This window comes from Solea senegalensis, linkage group LG2, assembly GCF_019176455.1.
Source record: "Solea senegalensis isolate Sse05_10M linkage group LG2, IFAPA_SoseM_1, whole genome shotgun sequence".
Classification (NCBI taxonomy): Eukaryota; Metazoa; Chordata; class Actinopteri; order Pleuronectiformes; family Soleidae; genus Solea; species Solea senegalensis.
Window position 1 is genome coordinate 19041542 of NC_058022.1, and position 25373 is coordinate 19066914.

A 25373-nucleotide genomic window follows, 5' to 3' on the forward strand; every position below is an offset into this window, starting at 1 on the left:
GAGTCATCACTTTAAAAAGTAAAACGTCCAGAATCTGACAAAACAAACACATAAATAAAGAAAGAATCCGTGCTGCGTCACATACTTTATGACGCACTTATAGTAAAAACGTATTTAAAAACCTGAGTAGTTTCTGGAAACTTCCACACGCTGCACACTGTGACAGAGATTCAAAGGGCAAGTGGTGCTTCATTAACCGCATCCCCATTTACTTCAGATCCCCCTCGAGCCTCAGAGAGAGCGGATTAATGTCAATTCCCTGTCATTTTGTAACACCTACATCATGGTAAATGCACTGTGGTGTTTTTATTATTCTTTTTTTTTAAAGTTGAAGAAAAATAAAGTTTGATTTGTTTGAGTATTAGAGTGTGTGTGTGGTTAGATGTTTAGGACATGTCTTCATACCACGAGAACTGACAAAGTGCCATTCATGAGATGCTGGGAACTCTACACACTACATGAAGTGTGTGTGTGTGTGTGTGTGTGAGAGAGAGAGAGGATGACTGCATGCACAGTCGTTATTTATAAAATGGCACCGGCCAATCCTGCTTAAACCATTGAAACAAACGAGTACAGGCACCCGTTCAGTGTGCACAATCATTATAGCCTCTAATTGTTTCTTAAACCTGTCTTTTATCAGCCTACTTAGATTACAAGACGTTTCAACTATTCAACTAAACAGACACTGACGTTTATATATTGTGTTTCAATGGGGAAAGTCCAGACACAAACCAATAACTGTCAGCAGCTCAGTGAAGGTGATTCCTCTTAAATGAATGGACTGATAACAAAAAAGAAAGAGAAGAAGAGCCGGAGTACCGGACTAACAAAACCAACGTCGATCTCGAGGACCAATGAGGGCTTTCTTTCACTTTTCAACCACTTTTAGTCGTGGCCGGGATTAGGAGAGGGCTCTTGACTCTCTCTCTCTCTCTCTTTCACAGAAAATCGAGAGTGCTTGTCAGCAACTTGAGAGACAAGAGAGGGAGAAGAGAATAATACGTGAGTGCAGGGTTATCATGTTTAATTGGATTATGGGCGGTGTCGTGTTCAAGTCCGGAGCGCGAGGGCTACGTCCTCGTCCAATCCAAAAAAAATATTTGTTTGTTAACACATAGAGAAAAGTGTAAATTATTTGATGTGTGTGTGTTTGTAATGTCATTTAAAGAGTGCAGTTAATGTGTCTCTGCATAAAACAAAGGAAGAGACGCTGCAGACTGAGACCTGTGGTACTTTGGATGGTGAGGATTGTGTTGTTGGCTGTGCGCTGCGCTCATCTGTGCGTCAAGCAGCGGCGGCAATAACAAGGTGCGCGCAGCTGTGCGTGCAGGTGCGCGGCCTCCACCTGCTCACAGAGAGGGGGGACGGGGGGGGGACGGGGGGAGAGAGAAGAGAGAGAGATTTCCATTGTGCAGTTTTTGAGCAAGGGAAGACAACTTTTGACGATTCTAAAGAAATATGTAGTTTTACTTTTTAAGTGGAGCATCTTGTGTGTAATCATTGAAAAACGACAATAACAAATTAATAAATAATAAACGAAAAGCGTTGCCTTTCCATATAAAAGAGTGTGACAATCCAAACGGAAGTGCAGGATCACAGATTTACATTGAAAGACTCTGAAGGGTTAAGGTCAAATTATGTCCATGTTGGTACAAGTACATATTTTAAAATGTGTATTTAACCTCTTAAGAGAATATGAAAACGGTTCATTGGTGGCAGGCAGAAAAAAAAACAATCACTATTACTTCTCACCCCGTCCATCGTGTGTTTGACGGCTGACCTGCTCATTTTACGAGCTGCTGTTACTTTCGTCCCGCCCTTTAATTTACTGTGACTGTGTGTGTGTGTGTGTGTGTGTGTGTGTATCAGCCGCGTGAACTTACTTTCCACCACTGTGTCTCGACTGGTGCGTTCAGGGACAAGCACGACCATTTCGTTTAAGTGGGTTGTTTAAGTTGGATTTATAAGGAGTCACAACATTTTTTTTTTTTTTTAAAAACAAATAGGGTTACACATGAACACCTGCAGTGACGCTGACACTGGAATGTGTCATGTCTGACGCCAGATGGGCACTTTTTAGGGTAAAAAAAAACCGACTTTTTGTCGCTGCGTAACGAGTCTCATTACCATGTCACCCTCTTCTTCCTCCTCCTCCTTCGTCCTGCCAACAGCAGACAAAGCGGGCGGGTTTAGTGGTCTCCGCCGGGGCCGGTGAGTCTTTGATCTGGGCCCGTTAAGGAGAAGAGAGTCTGGGAGGAAGGAGGAGGGGAGGAAGACTGTGCAGGAAAAGTCACCTATATATATTTCTACTTTCGTCTTTTATTTTATTTTTTACATATTTGGAGATATAATTCTTCATTTGGAAAGAGGCTATATTTCAACACCTCTGTGGGTGCAGGACCTTCAGGAACCTAAAGATGCAAGAACAAGGCAGAGACCTGAAATGGCTTCCAGAGGCGTGGACAAGTTTGATGCATAGGATAAAACTATAGTCTGACCGATATGGGTCATTCTATGGCTGATGCAGATTTTTAGAAATCGGGGCAGATGGCCGATAATGATGCCATGTTTTTGGTTGGCCCATTTGTATTGATTTTCTTTTGTTTTACTTTAATTCTAATAAAATAAAAAAGGTTGTGTAGTTTATTATATACAGTTAAATTATCTATAAACTAAGTAGTAAATATGAAACAGGTGTTCAAAAAACACTAAAACAAACCTATGCCTGAAAATCAACAGTGATTTAGCAACATTTATTAAGTTTATGAGAACAAAAATGTGTTATTTGTAATAATTTACATAAAAAAAAAAAATATATATATAGACCCAACCTGGTTAAAAAAAAGAAACAGACCTTGAGCAGGTGGGCTGCAGTTATAAGCACAATTTTACAAATCTTACAAAAAACTGGAAAACAAATATGGCCAGAGGTGTTGTTATAAATGCACTGTATGACGACTTATGTCATAAAATAAAGGTGAGTGGGAGAAAAATAAAACTTGGGTTTAAAAACGTCGGATAGCGATTGCAGCTCTGTCCCCCCGGAGACAAGCAGACAAAAGGATCCCCCCTCAAATGAAGTTAGTAATGGTCCACATGTGCCAGATCACTCATGCAGCACAGACTGCAGGCCGCGGTGAATTTCATATCATGCAAACGAAGTAAAAAAAAAAAAGAGAGAGAGAAAGAAAGAAAGAAAGAACGAGAGGGAAAAAAAAGAAAAAAAGAGGCTGGACATATACATCTGTCAGCAGCGAGGGAATACAAATGAAAACAGAAAGAAAAAAAACAGGCGCTGTGGAGTCTGAGAAAAATATAGAAAAAATAACATATTTCTCTACACATTCAAATAAATAAATAAAACAGCGGGATAATAGTGAATAAAAGCAGCCACTGACGTGTCTGTAACAGAAAATCATTCATACAAGATGGATTAAAGTAAATATAGAACATTTATATTAATAGATTAGTTTAAATAATTCAATGTTTTGGGTGCAAACGCTACACATATGGTTTCAGTCTCAAATTCAATTTGAAAAATGTGTCAATGTGAATTATAATTGTTTTCGAATTATACACAAGCAGACATAATATCCTTACATTTTAATTTTAATTATAGCACTTAAATGAATGAATTGCTCATTATTATTATTATTACAAATCAATAACTGAGAGTGAAGAGTGAGATTTGACGGCTCTGTCACGTCCCCTCAGACAGGATCCGCCCCGCAAAAACCTCGCTGTCGTTTATTTAAGCTGCATTCCTAAATATTGAAACAGAGTTAATTAGCTTAAACTAAATGTTTTATGTTGATCAGCTCTGCACTCCAGCGTTTGCTAATAGCTTTGCACTTCTCAAACTGTGCTGCAGCTACAATAACGAGCTATATTATTGCCTCGGAATAATCTTTTGCTGCAATTAGTTTGTCATATATTGTCATTAGAAGTCTATTAAAACATCAAGTCATTATTTGGGGAATCCCCGGGCGGGGAATTAGAATAAAACCATCTCTGCCACACGGGTCCCATTTAGATTAATGGAAAAATATGTAAAACATTTCGTTTTAATTTTCCTCTGACGGTGTTTTGCATACATGCATTTTCTCCGCCTGCGCTGTCCCTCATAATTTATGAAAGCAATCTCGACCAACACATTACAGGGGCTATGAAGTCTGCAGCTCGCAGCCTAATTGATTCCCGTCACAATTTCGTGAGGTTATAATCGTGTTAATTGTAATTTACTCTCTCAGGGAATAAACCGGAGAGATGTATTTAAATAAAAGCGCCGAGTGGAGTGGGGAGATTATATCAGTTCCACACATAATAGAAATGTCATGTAGAATTACACAGCGGAGGCAGACAGGGATGCATTACTCTAATCTACAGAGATGTCACTGAAATCTTTGACTTCTTTTTTATTATTATTATTTCTGGATGTTTCGGGACGGAGAAGGTGCAGAGAAAAGATGAGGGTGCGGGGAAAATAACGAGCTCTTTAAGAAGCAAAGGACAAAGTTTGCTTCATTTTAATCCTGAGAGGGAGGTGTGTGTGTGTGTGTGTGGGTATAAGTGGAAACTCAAGTGTGAGTTTATTAGATAAAGATAGTATACGTGGCGCATTTAATGCTGCTGCGCTTTCTTAAAAGTGACCAAATTACTCCCTAATCATCCTCAGAAATGTTGTCCTTTTTTGGTAGTTTTGCCTCTTTGAGCTGCTTCCTCTGCACTGAAATCCTCCTTCCTTCCTTCCTTCCTTTCTTCCTTCCCGTTTGTGAGGACACCTGTTGGCGCAGAGCTGCTGGGAAAAGCCAGGACTAATCTCCTCCTTCACAATAACATTTACCCTTGATGAACTCGGAGTGATGGACATTCCTCAAACACAGTGAAACTGCTGTTTCTTTAGCATGACAATCTGCAACCAAACAGCAATATGCACTGTATTATGTATCAGTTTGAGCGCTCTGATAATAAAACAAATCCATTCATACATTTGTTTATTTTATTTAGTAAGTGAGACACAGGCTCCATTTATGTATTTCTCTTTAGGTTTGGGTTATTTTGTGTTTTTAACAGCAGCCATCCACCCTGTTCTTCACTTGTTGTTAATTTAATGACTTTTCTTGCACTAAACAGCTTATGTATCGTTTTACTCTTAATAGCCTGGTCGTCACAGCAATGTTGTTTTAATTACAGTCCATGAGGTGTAGACAATTAGCATTGTTTTTTTATCTTTATTATTACAAATGTTGGGAAAAAGAAGAGTTGTATTCAAAAACGTGTTCCTTTATTCATTTAAGATTTGTGTGCAACAAAATTTAGCTTCCACCAATAAAATGTATTTAAAAAGCCACAGAGGAATAGGCCTTTTCATGAAAAAACAAACATCTATTATGATTTATATTTGAACCATCATTACACAGTGTTTCTGTGGCACTTGTCATTTTATAATTTTATCCTTAAGTCCCTCCAAGTTCAAGTGTTCTGCAGATCCTCACAAAATGGCTCCACCCAAATAATGTGCTGTCAGCTATAATGGCAGTGTTAAGAGCATAGCTTTGCTGACAATATAAATATAAGTAAAATGAAAGTCTGTGACAGGAAGATTTATTTAAATAAAATAATCTTGTTAGTGTGAGAAAAATATGTGGCCAAATGCCAGAGAGACAGCTTACTGTTGTGGGTTTTTTGGCCGGTTGCAGGAGTGGGTTCGATCTTTTTGTCTGGCCTGGCCTGGCACAGATCACAGTCCTGCCCCAGACACAATAGATCATACAGTAGGGGAGAGAGAGAAGGGGAGAGATGAGTGGATGAGGTGGCTAAGGGAGGTATGGTGCCTTTCATTACCATGGTCACCAATGGCACTATTAACCATTCAACACCCCCCCAATTATCCTCCCATCCACAGTCAGAGAGACAAAGCCTCGGTCCTGGTCTGCTGGAGCAACATGGTCACTAATCTGTCTCAGTCTTTACATCACATCCACTTCACTGTCTCTGGAAGTCACATGTGCACAAGCGCTCCACAGAGCACCATTGTGCTTCTATTAATGACAGCACAACAAACTACTTCACTCCACTCACTGCTGATTAAACGCCGTTTTATTTTAAATAAACAAAAATAAAAAAAAAACAAAAAACGGGTTAAGTCATCTCAAAAACAGTGGCTGGAAATCCAAGGTAGACTCTCTGTGTTAAATGAGAGATCAGGTTAAGTATTCTACCGCAGCATGTGAATGTATGCAGTGTTTACTTTTGCGTGCAGGTCATGGTGTGTCTGACGCTGCACGCCTTCTCCATCAAGACCACAGGCTCGCAGCTTCCACAGAGCGAGCTGCGTGTCTTTGCTAAAAAGACTGACACAAAAAAGCTAAATCGTGAGTTAACACACTTCCATCGGTGGTTTGTTTTTTGTTTTTTCTTTCAGCGAGCAGGACTTTGATGTTTGTGAGTTAGGCCCTGGGCAGGGGGCTGAGGCCTGACTGGAAGGCTGGGGCCCAATGAATAGATCCTCAACAGTGGCTTGTTGTGTTTGTTTACCCTTTTGCCCAGCTGCCTGGACCGTGGAGATGCAAGAGCATTCATCATGAGTTAGAAGTGATGGGAGGCAGAGGCGCGCGCACACACACACACACACTGGAGAGTGTCATGATGGTGCATGCGCTGCCAAGAAAGTGCCTAAACAGGGTAATAATCTCCGTCACTTGGTTTCCAAAGGTTTGCTGACGTTTCTCACTATGTGCAGAGTTTGTGTTTGCCTCGACAGAAGAAAAAAACAGTCATCTGCAGCTGCAATAACACACAGATGAATTTAATGCACCAACAATTATTACAAAATGAAATTAAAACCAATAATGTCAGTCTTCCCGTATGTCTGGCAATCATTACTTTTTTTGCAAGTGCTACTGTGGGTCCCACTTTAGTCGCGAGCTTCCTTTTTGTCCTGCAATCAGCGTTACTCTGGCATCACTTTGGACAACGCTGCGATGTTCTGCGCCTGCTTCAGCGAGGGCATGTCAATCATGCTGCCGCGGAAGGCGAACGCACCCTGAACAGGTTTGCAAACAGAGGCAAGAGCAGAAAGAGAGACATTAGACATTCACAGTGATTGTACTTTGTGGATATGACGGATGCAACATGGACATTTCTCATTTTCAGACTCTTATCCTGTCATAATGTATTTGAAACTTTCATTCATTCTAGCTCGAAGAGGAAAAGGCAAATAAGAATGTGTTTAAATTATAATATTTTCTGGTTTTAAATACTATTATAAAATAAACAAAACAATCACAAACTAAAGATATTAGATGTATTCAATGGCTGGAGGTGAGAATTATGAAAAGCAGGCACCTGTCGTGTTGTAAGACAAAGAGACTGACCGTGCACTCTGTTCAAACCATTACAAACACAAACACACCGGTTAGCGCAGCTATTCTTCTTAGGACACTGCATTGACTTCCATTTATTTGGCTAGCCTTAACAAAGCCTTATCCCTAACCTTAATCATAACCAGTCAGTGCTCAATACTAACCTTAACCTTAACCAAACCAATATTCAAAGTGCAGCCCTAAACTTAACCAGGTCCTCAGAAATTCTGTTCTATCTCATTCGAACCAGGTTTTGGTCTCCATGAGGACTCCTGGTCCTGACAAGGTCAGTGTTTATGTCAGGAAAAAGGCCCTAAAGAGGTAACAAATACAAGTATACACACACACACTACAGCAGAGGGATGGGTTGGATATGAATCCCTCGGGCGATGCTTAGTAGGAGCAGCCCTGGCAGGAAGAGAGGTGTGGGCAGATTGTGTATTACCTCAGCAGATAGCCCACAGAGCTCAACACACAGGATCCAACCATGCACTAAATTAGGAACAATAATATTGTACACTTAATTTGCTCAAATGCCCCCCCACCACCACACACACACACACACACACACACACACACACACACACACACACACACACACACACACACACAAACACACACACAGAGAGACGTCTCCTGTGATGTCTCTGAGAGTCACCCAGGGATGTACAGTACAGTATGTGCATTCTCTGAAACTACAGAGGTGCAAGAGAGGACACACAAAGGATCAGTCTCACAGCAGAGACAGACTCCTGTCGCCTCAACACAAACATTCTATATAGTGCGTTTCTCCTCTGAGAAAGTGGTGTTTTCAAACAGAATTACTCAGGGCCTGCATGTCTTTAAATAAAGTGACATTTCCATGATGTTGCTGCAGTCGATGTAAACTTACTGAAAATGTAACCGATACAACCTGGACAAGTGCTAGAAAATGATAATGAGCAGAGACCACAGAACTTTAGGTTTCTATTTGAGGTATTTGTATATTATTTCTGTAAAATTACATTTTAATAATAATATAATAATAAAAATAATACTAATGACCTATCACCCATTTTCTTCCACTTTTTTACATGAACTCAAAAAAAGCAAATAGGTCTACTATTTTAGACCAGAACACTACAATACAAGAAATTATTTTATTTCTTTCCCTTTAAAATGACAAATTAATGAGATTTAAGTTTTGGAAAAGGATGTTTACATTACCTTGCCCTCCTTCTGATGTTGCTCAAAAGCAGCAATGAGCTCCTCAGCCCACTGGATCTTCTCCGGACTGGGGGAGAACTCTTCCTGTACAGGCTGGATCTGCCATGGATGGATAACCTGCTTACCTACACACAGACACACAGAGGAAGGAAGAAAGAAACAGAAAATCTTATAAAATCGCATGAAGGACTCATTTTTAATATTAGTTCATAACAATAACAATTCGTGTCATTTACCTTTTCTTTTTTTTTAAGCTAATTATTTTTTAGACTTTTCCTGTGGGAAAAGGGCAAAGATAATTCATACAGGAATAAGAGGAAAAATAGGAATTGTCTCCTCACAGCCCTGCTGTCAAGGAGAGCATCTGCTCAACATCTAGTTCGGTTCAGATATGAGACAGAAATCAATGTGGACGGACTTAAGCAAAGAAACAAGCAAAAACACGACAAACACAAAAAAGTATTTCCAAACTGTACAAATTAAGATTTGCATGCGCTTGATGTCTGCATACATTTCCTCAGACAATTTCAAAAATTGCATATAATCATATCCAGCGGGAGCCGCAGCTCAACATCCGAGTTTCACACCCCTCTCTCCCCAACCCTCATGCTCCCACTCCCTCTCAGTAAAACGTGGGCGAACGCCACAGACATAATCCCGTGTACATTTGCAGATCAAACTTGTAGTGATAAGTTAAGGTTATGAAATGTCTGGTGAGAACGATGGCTCAGCGGCAGCCAGCAGGAACTCGACACTTTAGGGCTTAGCTCTGTCGCCAACAACAAATCCTTCAAGGTGGCTAAGCAGGCGGGCTGCATGGGAGGGGGAAAAAAAAATTAGCCCTGGAAAGAGGAGGAGAAGAGGAGAGGAAAGGGGAGGAGAGAACCCACTCCCTTCATCGAGCTCTACTCACCCCAGTTAACCTCCGAATAATACACGCCACAGTTACACAATCAACCCGCTGCAGTTAAAAGCGTCAACAATTAGCAACATTACAACATAATTAATGAAGAAACTGCAATTTACAACAAAGCTTTAAATTGCTTGTGTGTATAAGTTACCCCCAAAAATGGTGTGTGTGTCAAGCAGAAAGACTGTAACTCTAGGAATGCTAGAGAGTTTGATTCAGCCTACACAGAAGAATTAAGAACTATTTGAAATAAAAAAATAAAAGAGTAGACCAATATATGTCCAGGGTATTACCTGTGCGTCAGTCACGTAGCCATTAAATCACAACTGTCAAGAAAAAAAAAGGTTGTATTTTGACATGGATACATGAACAAACAAGCAGACAATGTCATGCTGGCAGGTCTGTGGTGAGTGAGCTGGTGAGAGGCTGAAACCACAGCCTCAGAGGGAGAATTCATGAACAAGTGCTTTGTGGCTGCTCGAGAAAGAACAAAATCACAGTTCGTCATCTCAGAGCAGGTGATTAATATGGCGCGAGAGTTTTAAGGACACATACAGACAGAAAACAGCACTTTTCCCCGGCCTATGATGACACAACAGACAAACACTGCCCAAAGTAGTTTTGTGGACAAGCGGGGGGTGGAAATTGCCATCTTACCACCTAAGATGACTCCACCGAAGATCTAGATCTGTTGTTTTGGCTTAAACCTGCAGTGAGTACCATCTTCATCATCTGATATCAGATGCCGCACCAAAAAGAAGCAGCTGCATTACAGGGGTTAGTGTGATATATGTGTTCAGTCATCCAGTGTGACTCACCAAGGATGCTATAAAACTGAAAAGATCCTTGATGGGGGGGGGAAATAAACGTTGCCCATCCACCTGTGCTGTAACTGCACATTTTCTGTTGAACAAACAGCCTGAGGACTCCCCAGAGCCACAGTGGAGACACGCGAAAGTGTGTGATTTTGTGAGCGGGCCAGTGCATCATGTTGGCGGCAGCATTTAAATTAAAAGCAGCATTTTGTTTCTCCAGTTTTTTTTATTCCTGAGGAATGAGGTGTGTATTCCCTCCTGGCTAAAGATGGGAACGTGCTTCCACAACAAAATTGGCAGGGATAAATGTACAGTAAGGTGTATGTGTGTGTGTTCTTGTATTGGTACCTTTGTGAGGACCAAAACATGTATAAACCATAGGGAGTGAGGACGTTTTAGGAAAGTTTGGCTGGTCTTTACATTCTATCATCCCTTAAAAGAGGTTTTTGAGGCGTTAAGACAAGGGTTTAGGGTTAGAATTGGGTTTAGGTTAGGGTAAGGGGCTATAGGGTATCCGTTACGTCTATGAGTGTACTCACTACGAATGATGTGCAAATGTGTGTATGTGTGTCTAGGACAACAAGAGAATGGAATTGTGAAGGAATAGTCAGGTACCCTTGGTTACAAGCCATTGGTTCTCTTACAATACATCATTCATACCTTGCAACCAACCCTGGCCTGCCATCCACATAGTGCTGGCTTTTCATTGGAGGACTGCTATTTAGCAAAGTGCTCTCAGACCAATGATAGACAGGGTTCTGGCCAGCGATGGGAAGTCAAATGCAGAGATTGTTGTGTTAGCATCTTGTGTATTGGGGAGAACACATTCACTGGGAGCATTGAGTCTAAACAAAACAATATATGGCTAATGGTAGGGTGAAAAAATGGTAGAGTGAAAGTTGACTTAATAGTTATATAGTTTGGTAGGATTTTACTTCACACCATCACATTTAACAAGCAGGTTGTAGCGTTTCACCAGTGTTTCTTGGTGCTAATGGGTGTTGCATGTGGCTTAGGCAATGCCAAGGTCAATTACTGCACAGGTAGAGGCTTTTGGCAGCACTTAATTACTGCTTTAGCACACCAAGGCCAGTAATAGCTACTAAGATTATACTGTACAAAGTGCCCATGGCTTGTAAGCCACTAATCCAACGCTTTGAATGGTGCTTTCCATATTAAATCTGACCACTTATTTCATAGAGCGGCTGTTGCCGGTATTCATTGGGTTTTATACCCTGTTAGTGCTGGTCAACAACTCGTGCTTTACTGTGTGACTTTCTGTTGGCAGAAATCATTCAAAAAACCATTAAGCGAGTTGAATTACAAATATTTGCATACATTTTCTGTTCATAGGATTGCAATTTGGTGACGTGTGCACAGCATCAATTAAGCCCATTTATCTACTGTTGTTGGGTAAATGTACCATTAGGATACAAATGTACTAAGTCATTCTGATGTAAACTGAGAAACATTCTTGTAAGCCTGTAACACAAGAGTGTAAAAGTAGCAAATTAGATCATCTGAAAATTCAGGTTTCTGTAGGAGACAGTAGCAAGCTTCATCGAAAAGATGGTCCAATGGTGTTGAGTTCAAGTTCATACAAATGTGTGTGTGTTCACAAATTACCCAAACACTTTAAAAATTGAAACATATAGTTATTTTTCACTTTTTTTGTGGTAGGACATTTTGAATTAATTGGTAATCTTACAGGGCTGAAAGTGCAAGGACTGACTTGAGCACAGAGAGACAATTTGAATGAAAAATCCACTTTTGGAAGAGACAGTCTGTCCCTCTGCAGGCTGTTATATGCAGTCTGCAGGTGCCCACACACACACACACACATACATTCTGAGAGGGTTGCCTGGCTACAGACACACACACACACAGAGTGCTGCTAAGGTAGACGCTACCTCACTTGGCTAATAAGCCCTTTAATCGTACTTACAGAAGTGACCACACAATGTCCATTTGCATACAAGTAAAAGTAGGTATATAAGTACACAGATACTGACACAAAACCATTAAGACACATTAAAATGAGACATAATGGTCATTCAAATGTCAGATCTTCAGCACAATGTGCAATAACAATAAGTCAAATAAGATGGAGCCTGCTCCTACCTAAATGTCTTCCTTATATATTAGAGCAAGACAGAAGAGCAAGTTAAATCAACCAAAGATATGGCAACTGTTTGACTGACTGAAAGATGCCTGCCTCAAAAACAGTTGATGGAAATATGTCGCATCATAGAGAGAAGTGAAGAATATATACGGTATACATGAATAACAAGTAACTGCAGAAATGAGAGGAATCTCATTCAGACAGACAGACATGCTCAGATCAGGACTTGACATGTTTAAAATGCAAATAAGAGGAACCTTCCTCACCTGTGAAGCCCATGAGAGCTCCTTCTCTGGCCTGCAGCCTCAGCCCCTCCACATCTTTGTAGTCAATGTAGACCAGGTCGATGGCCTGTAGGCCAAATGCTTTGGTGGTCACAACCACCTTCTGCCTGGCATAAAGGAGCTCCTTGGCATCTTTAGTCCGCGAGGCACCTTGAAAGAAAGCATAGGAATTATTTTTTTCGATGAGGTATCTATAACAATTAAAAGTGTAGGTGTGAAAATCACATCAATTCTTGGTGGGTGGATATTTTAATAATGCATAGATGTCTGAAATGATAGCCTGGCTGCTTTTCAGACAAATGTTAGAATCTTCAACATTTAGAAAACCACTGGTCTACTCCTTAACTTAATGTTGTGTTTTAATACTTTTTTTGTGCAAAATCGATATTGACATCAAAAGTAACGTGTAACTAAAGTTCTCAAATAAATGTAAGGGAGTGAATAATATTTCCCTCTGAAACAGGAGAGGTGAAGTACAAAGTAGTATAACTTGGAATAATTCAACTATAAGTACCACAAAACTCTACTTTTTGTAAAATGTACATGGCATTTTTTCTAAAGCTGTATAACCAGTTGTGTCAAGAGAGTTCTGCATGTGATTTGTAAAATAAATTACACAGAAGGAAGGAAAGGTAGATAATGACTTAAACACAATTTAAACACTGCTTTACTGGTCAAAATCTCTAAGATTTGTGATATATTAGATAATTGAGCTTTGCCAACAAGATGTGTCATTACTTTCACCTCATGTTGAACTCTCTCTCACTCATAATAAATCCACAAAGTACCTGACTACTTTTCTGTAGTTGTATATAAACATGTTTCTCTACATTTCACTATATAATGAGTTATTTGGGGTAGGAGAAAGAGAAAAGAACAACTGTGGCTAAGATGTAAAAGTCTACCTATGCTGGCACAGAAGTCATCAGAGCCAAACACTACGGCGTCATGGTGAAGACCAGCCTTGGGAGCAAGTCGACGGATTTCCTCACACACCGCCTGCAGAGAGCATACGTATATTAGCATAATACAGACTGACTAAAGTGACACAGATCCAAAGGGGAAACGACATATTGGACATGTTGGCATACACACTGCAGAGGAAATCTAATTACACTCCGATATTCCTACAGTAGTTCACACAATGTGGGTTTCTGTGATTCCTTTACAGACAGAGAAAGCATAATCACACTAGATCCTCTCCAACAAATCTGCCAATAACTACTGTGTCAAACTATAATCTTCAGCAGCTTTTTTTCTCCCTGACAACTGATGCATACATCCACCTGGCACATAAAGTAAACATTTAGAACATAAACCAACACAAACAGGCAGGCATTGCCTGGTAAGTCGTGCCTTTAGCCCCTTCTACTTACTCTAGCACAAATTTACAAAGTTGAATGTTATTTTGGCTCATTAAAGAATGTTCCTTTAAGATTCCAAGCTATTTAAGATCAAGACAACAACACACAATTTAAAATAATATAATAAATATTTGGGTTTTTCTCAAGGTGAAACCCTGAAACACAAGTCTAAAGTAACGGCTACCATAGTGGGTAAGAAAAAAAAAAAAAACAATAACAAAAAATACATGTGGAATGCCACTGTCTGCTGTGTACAGAGTGAAACAATAAGAACATGTCTCCTGCTTTTGTTGGCCTCCAAATTAATTTCACCACTGGCTGTGCCACAGCGATTTTTTTCTTCATGCTTGTAACCTTGGGTTCAGTCTGGGTAAAGATGCAGGGTGTTCTCAAGAAAGCACACAGAGGCAACCCCCTGTCATCAAAACACACAGGCACACACTCACAGCCCACAAACACTGTCACAGAATGAGAGCAGGGAGCTAAAAGACAAATCAAAAGTAGGGAGGACAGCTTGTTTCTCTCCAAATACCCAGACAAACCATGCCCTTTTCCCCATGTAGCTGAAGGTCGTGCTGCACTATAACAGAAACTGCTTTGACGCTTGCCAAAATATCATTAAGAACTTTTCCACTATGATGATATTAAAACTGCTCTAATTAAAACATGTCAGCGTGTCTGGAACAGGGATACACACACACACACACACATAAAGACAGAAGGGAAGTAGAAAAAAAGGCTGATTTTGAGAGACTGTCCAAAAGCTCTGAATGCCTTTCATTTTGGACACGTGGAGTGCTCGGCTCGGCTCGCTGATGCCGTCTTTAATCTAAGGTGAACAATGGAGAAACAGCAAAATGTCTTACGCATGCAGTTTCTTTGGGAGGAAGGGGGAGGGGGTGGTTTGTTTGTAATTTACCTTAAAATTGAGCAGGCCCACAGCGGTTTCCACATAGGTGACCAGGCGAATGGGTTCTGTCAGTGTCTGTCCTTTCAAGTTGTGCTGAAACCTGTCAACAAACTTAACACACAAGGACAATCTCATGCACGGCTCATTAACAACACCCACGGTTTCCTCGAATGGAAGACAATGCACCTCTAAATAATCACAGTAAATTCATTTGTTTTCACGACTTCACACGATAACAGTCGTCACATTTATTAGACATTCTGTGCATCGTCAGAGCAATACTGTAGTATTACTCTCGTGTGTACAAGTACCTTTTCAGACATTGGATCGTTTTGTGGTACGGTTGATGACGTGCTTCGGGAGAACATTTTGTATTGATGACCATTTCTGTTCACCGTAACGGTTCAGTGTCAGTGCCAAAGCACTGGAGCGATTATGCCAAAGTGAATATCAAAATACGAGACAAAAAATGTTCAGCTGCGATAATGGTAAATGACACATCTTTCAAAAACCACTGCGGGGGTAAGACAGACAGAGGGAAGGAAAAAAAAAATCTTACTGTTCAAAAACTCACTTTTGATACAAATCTTGACACCTTTATTACCTACACCATCCCCAGTGCAGTCCTTATTCAGAGACACATCTGTGAGGGTTCAAATAGCAGTAAAGGGAAGCAGAGGAGAGCGGCAACAAAAGCGAGTGAAATGAAATGAAATATTTTACATTATCACCAGGGTTTCCCCCGTCGTCTGAAGTCTTCTGCTCTACCTTCTTTCAGAGGCTCTGCACAACTACAGCATGTGTTCCCCCGAGAGAGTGTGCACACATGTAAATGTGCACATGCACAAACGAGCACGGCAAACCCCAGAAGAAACGGAAAAACGACAAGGGGAGAAGAAACAAGTTTTGAGATGTCGGTGAGTGTGTTGTACTCCTGCATTATTCTATTATGCGCCCCTCCCTCCATCCATGGTCGGGAACAGGGAGACTGGAGCAACAATCAGAGTGTGATGTGACACTTTGCTGAGGCCTTTATTCTGCACGACTCCTGCTAATATGCAAGCTCACCTAAGTAGGGCTTTAAAACCAAGTTCAATTCTTTGAAGACCAAAGCATTCCAATTTTTTCCAACAGACCAGTTCACAGCTAGCCCTGGACTGCCAGTGGGGTAGCCCAAATTCCTAAATCTATCATCTGGAAACACACAAAAGCCCCCTCTGTCAGATATTTCCTTTCAAAGCCAGTCGAAAAAAAAAAGAAAAAAGGGGGAAAAAAAGAGTTATATAAAAAAAAAGCAGACTAGAAATGTTTTACTCCATGTGCCCGCTTCCTCTCCATTTTCTCGCTCCCTCTTTGACACACCAGGAAAAAGACAGATATAAATAACCTCAGGTATGGCACTGCTATTTTTCCTAAATGAAGAGCAAAATAACCCCTGCGCTTGCATTCACCACTCTTGTTCTCAAAACTGAAAGAGTGGGCCTCCATTGAAGGATTTCAAAAAATAGAGGCAATTTTAATCATCTCTCCATTCAATCTCAGTTGGATAAATCATATCTGAGAGATTTGCATAAATACAAACCATCAAAGACTTTTCATCTTCAAAGAGGTTTTCAAGACCAATAGGCTTTGTACTGTAATCATCTGAGGTCACAACCCTGTGGGAGCAAGGCTGCTATGGCAACATAAAAACTAACGCTGTGGGCTTAGCATAATACACCCCCCCCCCCTCGCAGACACAGGAAAGGGTGGGAGCAGGGGTCCGAGGAGGAGTGTGAAAAGAGAGTGTAGATAAACCTATTTCTGTGACAGAGGAAACTAGGTAGATATGGCCCATTGTGGGGGAAACCTAGCTGATATTACACACGGAGATTACCACCACTACACTGAGCCACGCAAAGTCACAAACCCCAGCAAGGCTGTGGCGAGCCAAGGGGGCTATTTAGATTCACCTGAAGGAAAACAAATGACAGCTCAATGCGGCACCACTGACTAAAAATCCTCCAATGCTCTTTGACGACGTGTTTCTGTCCCTCTGCTGTGTTCTACTCTCCGGCTATTATACACTCCGAGGGCCTGATTTACACGGCATAAGAGGCACTATAGTCCTCACTCATTGTTCTTCTAGTGCATACAGCAACCATTAGCTGTCAATGGCTCTCAAATGTAGGACCCTTTAATTTGTTATTCACAACTGAATAGAAAAAAAGAAAAGAAAAAGAAAGAAGAAATAACACCTCTTCTTGCCATTCAAAGCAACGCTACAAACAAGCCCTCTGACAATTTCACCACCCAATCATGAAAAGAGAAGGAGGGAGAGATGGAGCTAGAGAAAGGACGCTATAGTGGGACAAGTTTCAATTAATTTTCTTCAAAAGGGGGCCAGATTAAATGTTTCCGGCCTGCTGAAGTGTTCATTTCACAGAGGGGAAGCGGAGAAAGGGATGAGGGGAGGGGACAGGAGGAGGAGTAGAGGAGGAGGAGCAGGACAGGGTGCGATTCTTTTGGTCCCAGTGCACACCAAATAGTGTGGTGGGCGAAGAATGCACATGGCTCCGAATCTGTGTGAGAATTGTCCTCAGACAAAGGAGGGAGTTACGCCTGTTATAGCCCAATAAGGCCTGTCAGTCACACAAGGGCTGGGGGAGAAGAGAAAGGCAGAGCTAAAGATTTCCACACAAAGAGAAACAAGCAAGTCCATCTTTTAGCAACAAATCAGTCTGGAGGTTCCTGTGCTAATATCAATAAAAAGAGAAAAATAAACAATTAAAAGGATTTACAGCACAGCTTTACAAGAGGGGGGAGAAAAAAAAACAAAAAAACATCAGACACATCGTGTTTACAACACCGATACATAAACACACAAACAGACACACAGAAAAGAATATGCAAAGCAGACACAGCAAAAGCTGTGGGGTGGGCGCACATGGGCGCACATTAAAGAATCAAGGTCCCGTCCAGAAACTTGACTTTGTGTCAGGAGCACACACGCACCTGCTAATGCAGAAACACACCGAGGATCTAAAATTAAAACCGATTTACAGTGTATTTGCAGTATTTAAAATTAAAAATAAACCCCAATAAGAGACTTAGAATAATCACACAATTTATTGATGCTGTTGCAAAAAAAAGTCGCTGGCATTGTTGTCCACATTTAGAGATCTTAAATGTGTATACTGCAATTTTAATAACAATACTAATAATGATAATAATCTTCGTTCCCCAAAGAATATTAGAATAAATGTGTCTTTTTAAGTGAGTAAAATTTGCAAAAGCAGAAATGAATGAGCTCAGGGAAGGAATTAGTGAACACCTGTCAGCAATTACACTTGGAAGAAAAGAAAGAGAGGGCAGCAGGAAATAGATGTGTTCTAATTAAAACCACTAGTTAGAAGCTTCCTGCTCGCTTTTTGTCTTTGACTATATTTATTTACACAGTGGGGTCCAAAAACCAAAAAGACCATTTTCTTATTATCATATCAATTATACACATTATATATATATACATATATATATATATATATATACACATATATATAAAAAAAAATAAAAAAGTATGTCATACATTTGTGGTCTTCCTCTCCCAACATGCACCGACAGTAACCTGTTTCCTCCTGGTAAGTGAGCCAGATGGAGTTGATCAGAAAGGCTTGCATTAATGATGTCACTGTCTCCTGACCTTTAACGACCTGACATCCGTACAGCGCCCCTTTATAGAAAGCTAGAGGGACGGTCAAGCCCAGGCAAACACCTTTTAACTGGGGCACAGGTCCAGTTAGTTTGAACAAATTACAGAATTAATTTCATAAGAAGAAGAAAAAAAGTCATTATGCATGCCATTTTTTTTTTCAGGCAGCCACTGGAAAAGTGCAAAAACTTGGAATATGGGATATCAAATCTGGCTTATGACTTTGTGATACATCTGTGTGATCTATCTCATCTCTCGTACAACTTCATCAGAGCTGTCCGAGTGCTTTATTTTCAATTAATTTCTTAGCCACAGCACATGACACTGTTCCAGGCAGTCTCCAGTAAGTTCAGAAGCAGAAAAAGAAGCTACTTTGTGCTGTTACAGAAACGTTTCAGGCCTCTGAAGCTAATCTGAAGAAATGTCATCCTTTACTTGAGCCGCAGCCAAGAAAAACACGCAGTCCATCCCCGAGTCCTGCCACAGGGATCGATTCCCACTTTTACTGGGAAATGGAAAAGTCTGTTATGATTGCTTTGAAGATTCCCGTGGTGTCCTCTTACTTCATGAGTTTGTATAAGAGCACTACTGTGTTATTTTAAGACGTTGAGAGGTGAAAGAGTGAAATGTCGTGGGTATTTTGAGACTTGTTTTGTTTTTGCATGTATTCCAACAGTTTGTTGGTGTTTGTGTGATTCTGGAAAAAAAAGTGACACCATTCAACTCATTTTGGATTAGTTTGTGCCTTACCCATTGCACCTCCTGAGTGTCTTCCACTTTGGGTAACATGACGGTAGGAGGCAGAACCTTGCCCTGCAGAATGACCTGCAGGTCAGCTTCAGCTAAGCCACTGGACACCGAGTTCACTCTCACACATTTCTCCGTCCGGCCAAGATCCAGTTCCGCCAGCACCCTGGGAATGGTCTCTCTGGCCTCGGTCTGCAGCACACGAGCATAAAACAGACAGAGATCAAACTAAGTGAAAGTGTAAGATTCAAAACTGTACATTTTGAAAGCAAGTGTGGTTACAGAGCATGTGAGTAATAAGACAGGGGCATAAATAACCTAATAAGCATCTGACAGGTTGAAAGCTGCTGGTTAGGGTTTGCAGATAGCTGACAGTCATCATCATTTTGGGCCTGGATACAAGGCTACAAGTGAAGTTGTGCTGTGTGAAAGGGACTTACAGGGTTACTTCTACAAAAGTGATGTTATCGCCTTCAGGGTGTAAGAGGAAAGTGGTGTGGAAAAGTATTTTTATAGTTTGTTTACACAGAAAACAGTTTGTATGGCCTCCACAATGTACCAAGATGTTAAGGCTGCCGCTAGTAAAATACTTTTGTTAAAATCTGTGTTCAATTGCAGTTTTAGAGTATTTGATCAGTGACATGTATCTTTGTCTCAGAATTACGATAGTAAAAAAAGCCTTTTGCACAATACTTTATCCAATCACAAATGAGTCAAAACTTGAGCAAATCGCAACATTGCTGACAGCAGCTTTAACCAAAATAATCCAAATACTTTACTCCATAATGGATGCAAATAAACGGGAGGACAATTAGTAGCATTGCACGTATATGATTAAAAAAAAGAGTTATAAGACTGAAAGATTCCTTGCATTTAATTACCATTTGTTGCTATGCACAAGTGTGCATATATTTGTCTCCCAATTTAACAAAACAGAGGCTGCACACTAAATGTTGTTCTCTCAGCGCAGGCTGAGCAGGAAGGGAGATGAGGGAGATGAAAAAAAAATCAAAGAGAAGCCTACAGTCCCAACTTCTATCAGTAACACAGTGGCACACATGCTATATTCAAACCAGATGCTGAGCATGGAATGGGGAGAAAAGGGGACGCAATGAGGAGAAGTCTGGCTATAGTGAGAGGAGATAGGTTCACTGGGAAAATGTGGTCCGAGTTAAAGCAGCATGAGGAAATGGTAGCTTAAGAGTTGTCAGATCAGATCAGAGGCTGAAGCCTTTGAGTGCCTGTATATTTGTTTGAAGATGTTCAGATAGGGATTCTATTTTTTTCATTTTGTTATTATTCCACGAAACATTACTCTTAAACTGACACCTATTGCTAAGTGCACCCATTAAAATGAAATTCAAAATATGCCACTGGGTGGTGAACACGTAGCATAACGTGACAACAACAAGTGCAATACGTTTCCTTTGCCTTGCAACATCTGAAAAAGCTATTCAAACTAACAGATCATTAGTATGTTGATTACTGGAGTATAGTGACTGCAGGAGGAAAACTGTAGACAGATAAAACATGGACAGCCCATTCATCACAATCTCTTGTAAAAGGACTAGAGTTGACCCAGGGTGAGTTGTATTAGAACTTATGGGGACCCCTAAAAGGTCACGGGACAGCGTCTGAGACAAAACAGCCCTGCGTCTGATCTCCTGACATGCAGAACTCTACTTGATATTATGAACACCCCTTTAGTATCAATAAAATATGGTATCAAAGTACATATCAAAGATTTGCTTAGATTTAATAGGGGTCATGAGCAGGCTGCACCACTGAGTGTCTTCCATGTCTCCCTTTTACCTCATTGAATGAGACAAGGGGGATTGTCACACCATATGATGAGTGCACTATGATCTTTGAGTCTTACTCACGTTTTCCTGTAACCTCTCTGTTGCTCTCTATTACTGTCGCTCTCATAAGCCGAGACAGACCCGTGACTGCATCTTGGTAACTTAAAACGGAGGCAGCGATTTACGCAGCTATAATTCACTATTCATAAACCTGCTACTTGGCGGATAATATTCTGTCTGTCCTGCTGCAGTTCATGGTGACCGGAGAAAATTGATATGCGAGAGCTGCAGGCTGCTTTATGTACCGTGAGTCACACTGATCCCTGACCAAACTAGATAAATAGGGATCAAAATGATCAAAAAGCGTTGTTTATGAAATTTACACATCTAATAGTCGAGACAGTCATGTCTCCAGCGCCAACCTTAGCTTGATATATAGGCAGTCTGCATGTATAAAATTCTTATATAAACAGAGACTGCTAATTGTCTCCCACACTTTCTTTCTTATCTGGGTGTATTCCTGAAACCGTGACACCAGGAATGGTTAAGGAGATGGCTCACTTTTCACCATCTTTTCTTTTATCTCTCTTTCCATCTAAAGTGAGAGTGAGATTATTCTGCCAGACACCTTGACCCCTATGGGCTCCACTACTCTGAGCTTGAATAAAGCCCTTTGAAAAACAGATATTTTACATTAATGGACAGCCGTCCAACAAGTTGCTTCAAAGCTCCCTCACCAATCACATGGTGTCCCATGGAGATCTCGCCCCAACGTCAGCTCCATCTCCTCTTTGATTCCCTCCATCATGCTCATCATTAGAAGCTGACACACAGGCAAGCAGGCGGGCGAGCAGTTGGCCAAGCGGGCATGGCTGTTGAACGCACAGATGCACACATGAAGCTTTCAAGTGCAGAGAGGCTGACCTTCCAGGAGAGCGAGGGCAGCTCCTTAACACACAGCCTGAGACTGGATGCTCAGGATCCTACAGAGTGGTGTGCATGGGTGACCCAGCATGGGTACTGCCTTGTAGACACTACATCAGACTGGAGCATCCAAACTGATGTGTGTACAGGCCACAGCGGGACCACCTTCCTCTCCAGCTGCCGCCATGCTGCTTGAAACAAGCAACGTCAAACATCGCCTCTGGAAAGGCTCTGGGTGAAAACTGGCACTCACTGTCCTTTCATTTGATTGAGATTTACCGTCAGGGCAAGTGGTAGTTATAGCTACTTCTTTACAGAAATCCCACTATATTGAGGACACCTTGTTAGACTCCCCTTGGTTGTTTACACGGAACCAAGCAAGCCAAGACAATACCAATCCACACATGATTTTACATAGTACTGTATGCCAGTGTAGCAGAGCAGAGTCAGTTTGTCCCACCTTTATACACAGACATGGATTCATCTCGGTGTCTACCTGTGCGGCAAAAACAACACTGCCCCTGATTCTTTGTTTATAGGTTTACACAGTAAACAAGCAGAGTGGAATCATTTTTCCAACTTGAATACGCTGCGTATAAATGTGGCAACAACAAAAAAAGGTGTGACACGTCTTAGAAAAGGAACACTATGGGCTCAAAGTGAAACAGCAATAAAGACAGAATGGCAAAAAATGACATGCATGTGCATTCACTGCCCCTTTTATCACTGACATGGTGCCTTTATATTGTATATTGATGTATTGTTTTATTGTGAAGGTGTATATATACTATATACTCTCTATTTTGAATAAAAGGGTAGGAAATCACATGTCACAATAAGCATATAGTTGTTTTTCTGTGTTGTTTACCCTTTGAGAGCTGCCATTTTGCACCCTACTGTGCAACTTGCGGTGCCACTTAAAATGAGCTGCAGACTATCGCAGGTGAAGGCTGCCTGCCTGAAGTGTGACTGCGCACGCATTTGTTCATTTGTCTTTGTCAGTGTATGTGTGTTGGGGTGTGTGTTAACAAGCTCCGAGTCATCACGGATGAGTTTTGACAAGTGACACGCTGCACTCCAGCAAGCTAGAGCGGGATGACTGACTAATTCCAGGGTATGTTGATAACTGAGATGTAGCAGGAGAAGATTCAGGCATTCACTCTGTCAGTCGGTAGCACTCTGTGTGTTTGTTTACTATCCTGGCAGGAGCAGAAAACAAGACACATCCATCAGGATAGAGAAGGACTTTCTAAATCTGAACAAATAGGTGTCAAATTTGGTCAAAACTGACAGCCTGAGCTTGAAAACAATTATCACAAAATAATTAGCCATAAAAAGATATCATTCAAGGTTCACCGAAAAGCTGCATTGCAATCTTCTTTGTCTCTATTTACTCGGCGCATAATTTGCCATCTTTACTAGAATGCTGTGTCCTGCCTGCTTACAACACTAACGCAAGACTAGCTATGTTTTACTTCATGTTTCTGAGTGAGTTTCCCAAATGAATGCTTGGATTTAAGACAGTTATTCTGTTATCTATAGATATGCAAGTACTCAAAGGCTTTATTAGCACTTTGAACCCAGTATGAGCCAGAAGCAATCTGCAGATCATGGCACAGTCAGTGGTTGAAACTAATGTGAACGGTAATTCCTCAATTTCACTGAAATAAAATGAAAATCATTGTTAGAAAAATCGTGCAATATTTAAGTGTGACAAAACTTTGAAATGCAAAGAAGCTTTCATTACCTTAAGAACACAGTCTAAGCATTTTCTGTAAAGTCCTGGTGCCAGTGTAAATGAAAATGAAGCTGTGTAATGTGGGGGAGATACTTTTAAGTCCCCTCATTACACAGTGTGGATGGATCTCTTTCCTGTCCTTTTTGTCTGGCCTTGACCCAGCCTAGTATCACAATCAGTGCTTGTGACCGAGGTGCTAATAAAGTGAAGTAGTTTGAAGGTTGTTTTTTTTTTTTGTTAAAGTTCCAACAGCCATGCACAGAGTTTTGACAGCCTGCAGATTTAGCTGTACTCACTGCTAAGAAAAAGCAGAATAGACTTTTTAATCAAAAATAGTAATTATATTTCTTACACATCTACATTACATTATTGTGATTTCAACAACTCAACTTAATGGTTCTCATTTAGTAGGAGCAGGAGAAAATAATTTTTGAAATCATAACAAAACATTTAAACTCAATAAATTTCTTAAACAACTTAGAAACCTTTGCTCAGTTTTCTCCCTCAGACATCAACATCTGCTCCAAAACTCTTCCTCCACCCATCCTTTCATGTTTCCCTCTGCTCATCACCTTCTCCATCATCACTCCTCCTACTAGGGCTCGCATCCAAGTGTAGGGTGTGTTTCACAGCCCACGTAGCACAGAGCAGTGTGGGCTGAGGCTCTGCCAGTAAAAACACAAGAGTGTAACAGGATAATGAGAGCAGGAGAGAGGACCTCTCTGTTCTCTGTGTCTCAGCATTTTCTTGATCCCTCGCTTGGCCACAGTCCTCACCTTTAAACCAAGGTATCTGGAGCTGCTGCAAAAATGTGTTTCAAAAAGCAGCCAGAAGCACAGAGCGAGCTGAAACTAAATATATGACTTCTGATCTAAAAAGACACAAGAGAAATCCTTTTCAGAAATCGGTATACTTCAAATACGCCGATTGTTGTTCCAACACAAGACAAGAGATGTCTACGCGATGAATGTAAATCACCGAGTTCTCATCCCTCTCAGCGCACCGTGACCTCTTGTTCGCCTGCAGTAACCTCCCAAAGGCCTTCATTCGATACCCGACATATGAGACTTGAAGCTATACTTTAGCATAAAATAACAGTGTAAAAATCATTTTGATGGGACACCCACTTGTAATAGGGAGCAATTGATAGGCTTTGATTTCTTTAAATGGGCAGTTAGCTTCTGAGGATATGTTGCCTTAAGTAACCCTAAACGTTCAGACAACACAATTAAGGGCACCAGCATTCTAGATTACAAACTGGGACTGGAGAAAAAAAACTCCAACCTGATATTCAATGGGTTTAGAGGTTTGGGTATAATTTTGGTCCTGTTGGCTGGGCGAGTCTATTTTATTAGCCTGTTTTATGTGCACTGGGTGGAAAATTCAAAACAAGTGTTCAAATATTGCATTAAAGTGTTCACGCATGAAGGAGGTAGAAAGGTTGGCGTATCAATAAAAGGCAAATGTAAATAAGTGCAACAGAAACAGACGAGGGCATT

General features: G+C 40.8%; 1 protein-coding gene across 1 annotated transcript in view; it reads right to left on the bottom strand.

Annotated features, from left to right (window-relative positions):
- Positions 1–6787: 6787 nt before the first annotated feature.
- The window catches only part of clybl (citrate lyase beta like), a 54174-nt gene continuing 35588 nt past the window's right edge, over positions 6788–25373 (bottom strand). The window contains exons 3-8 of the mRNA XM_044019466.1: positions 19414–19602; positions 14985–15086; positions 13607–13700; positions 12684–12851; positions 8571–8695; positions 6788–7045 (exon numbers count right to left, since the gene is read on the bottom strand). Coding sequence (XP_043875401.1) covers positions 6953–7045; positions 8571–8695; positions 12684–12851; positions 13607–13700; positions 14985–15086; positions 19414–19602 — 771 coding nt within the window. The 3' untranslated portion in view covers positions 6788–6952. The remainder of the gene's footprint in view (positions 7046–8570; positions 8696–12683; positions 12852–13606; positions 13701–14984; positions 15087–19413; positions 19603–25373) is intronic.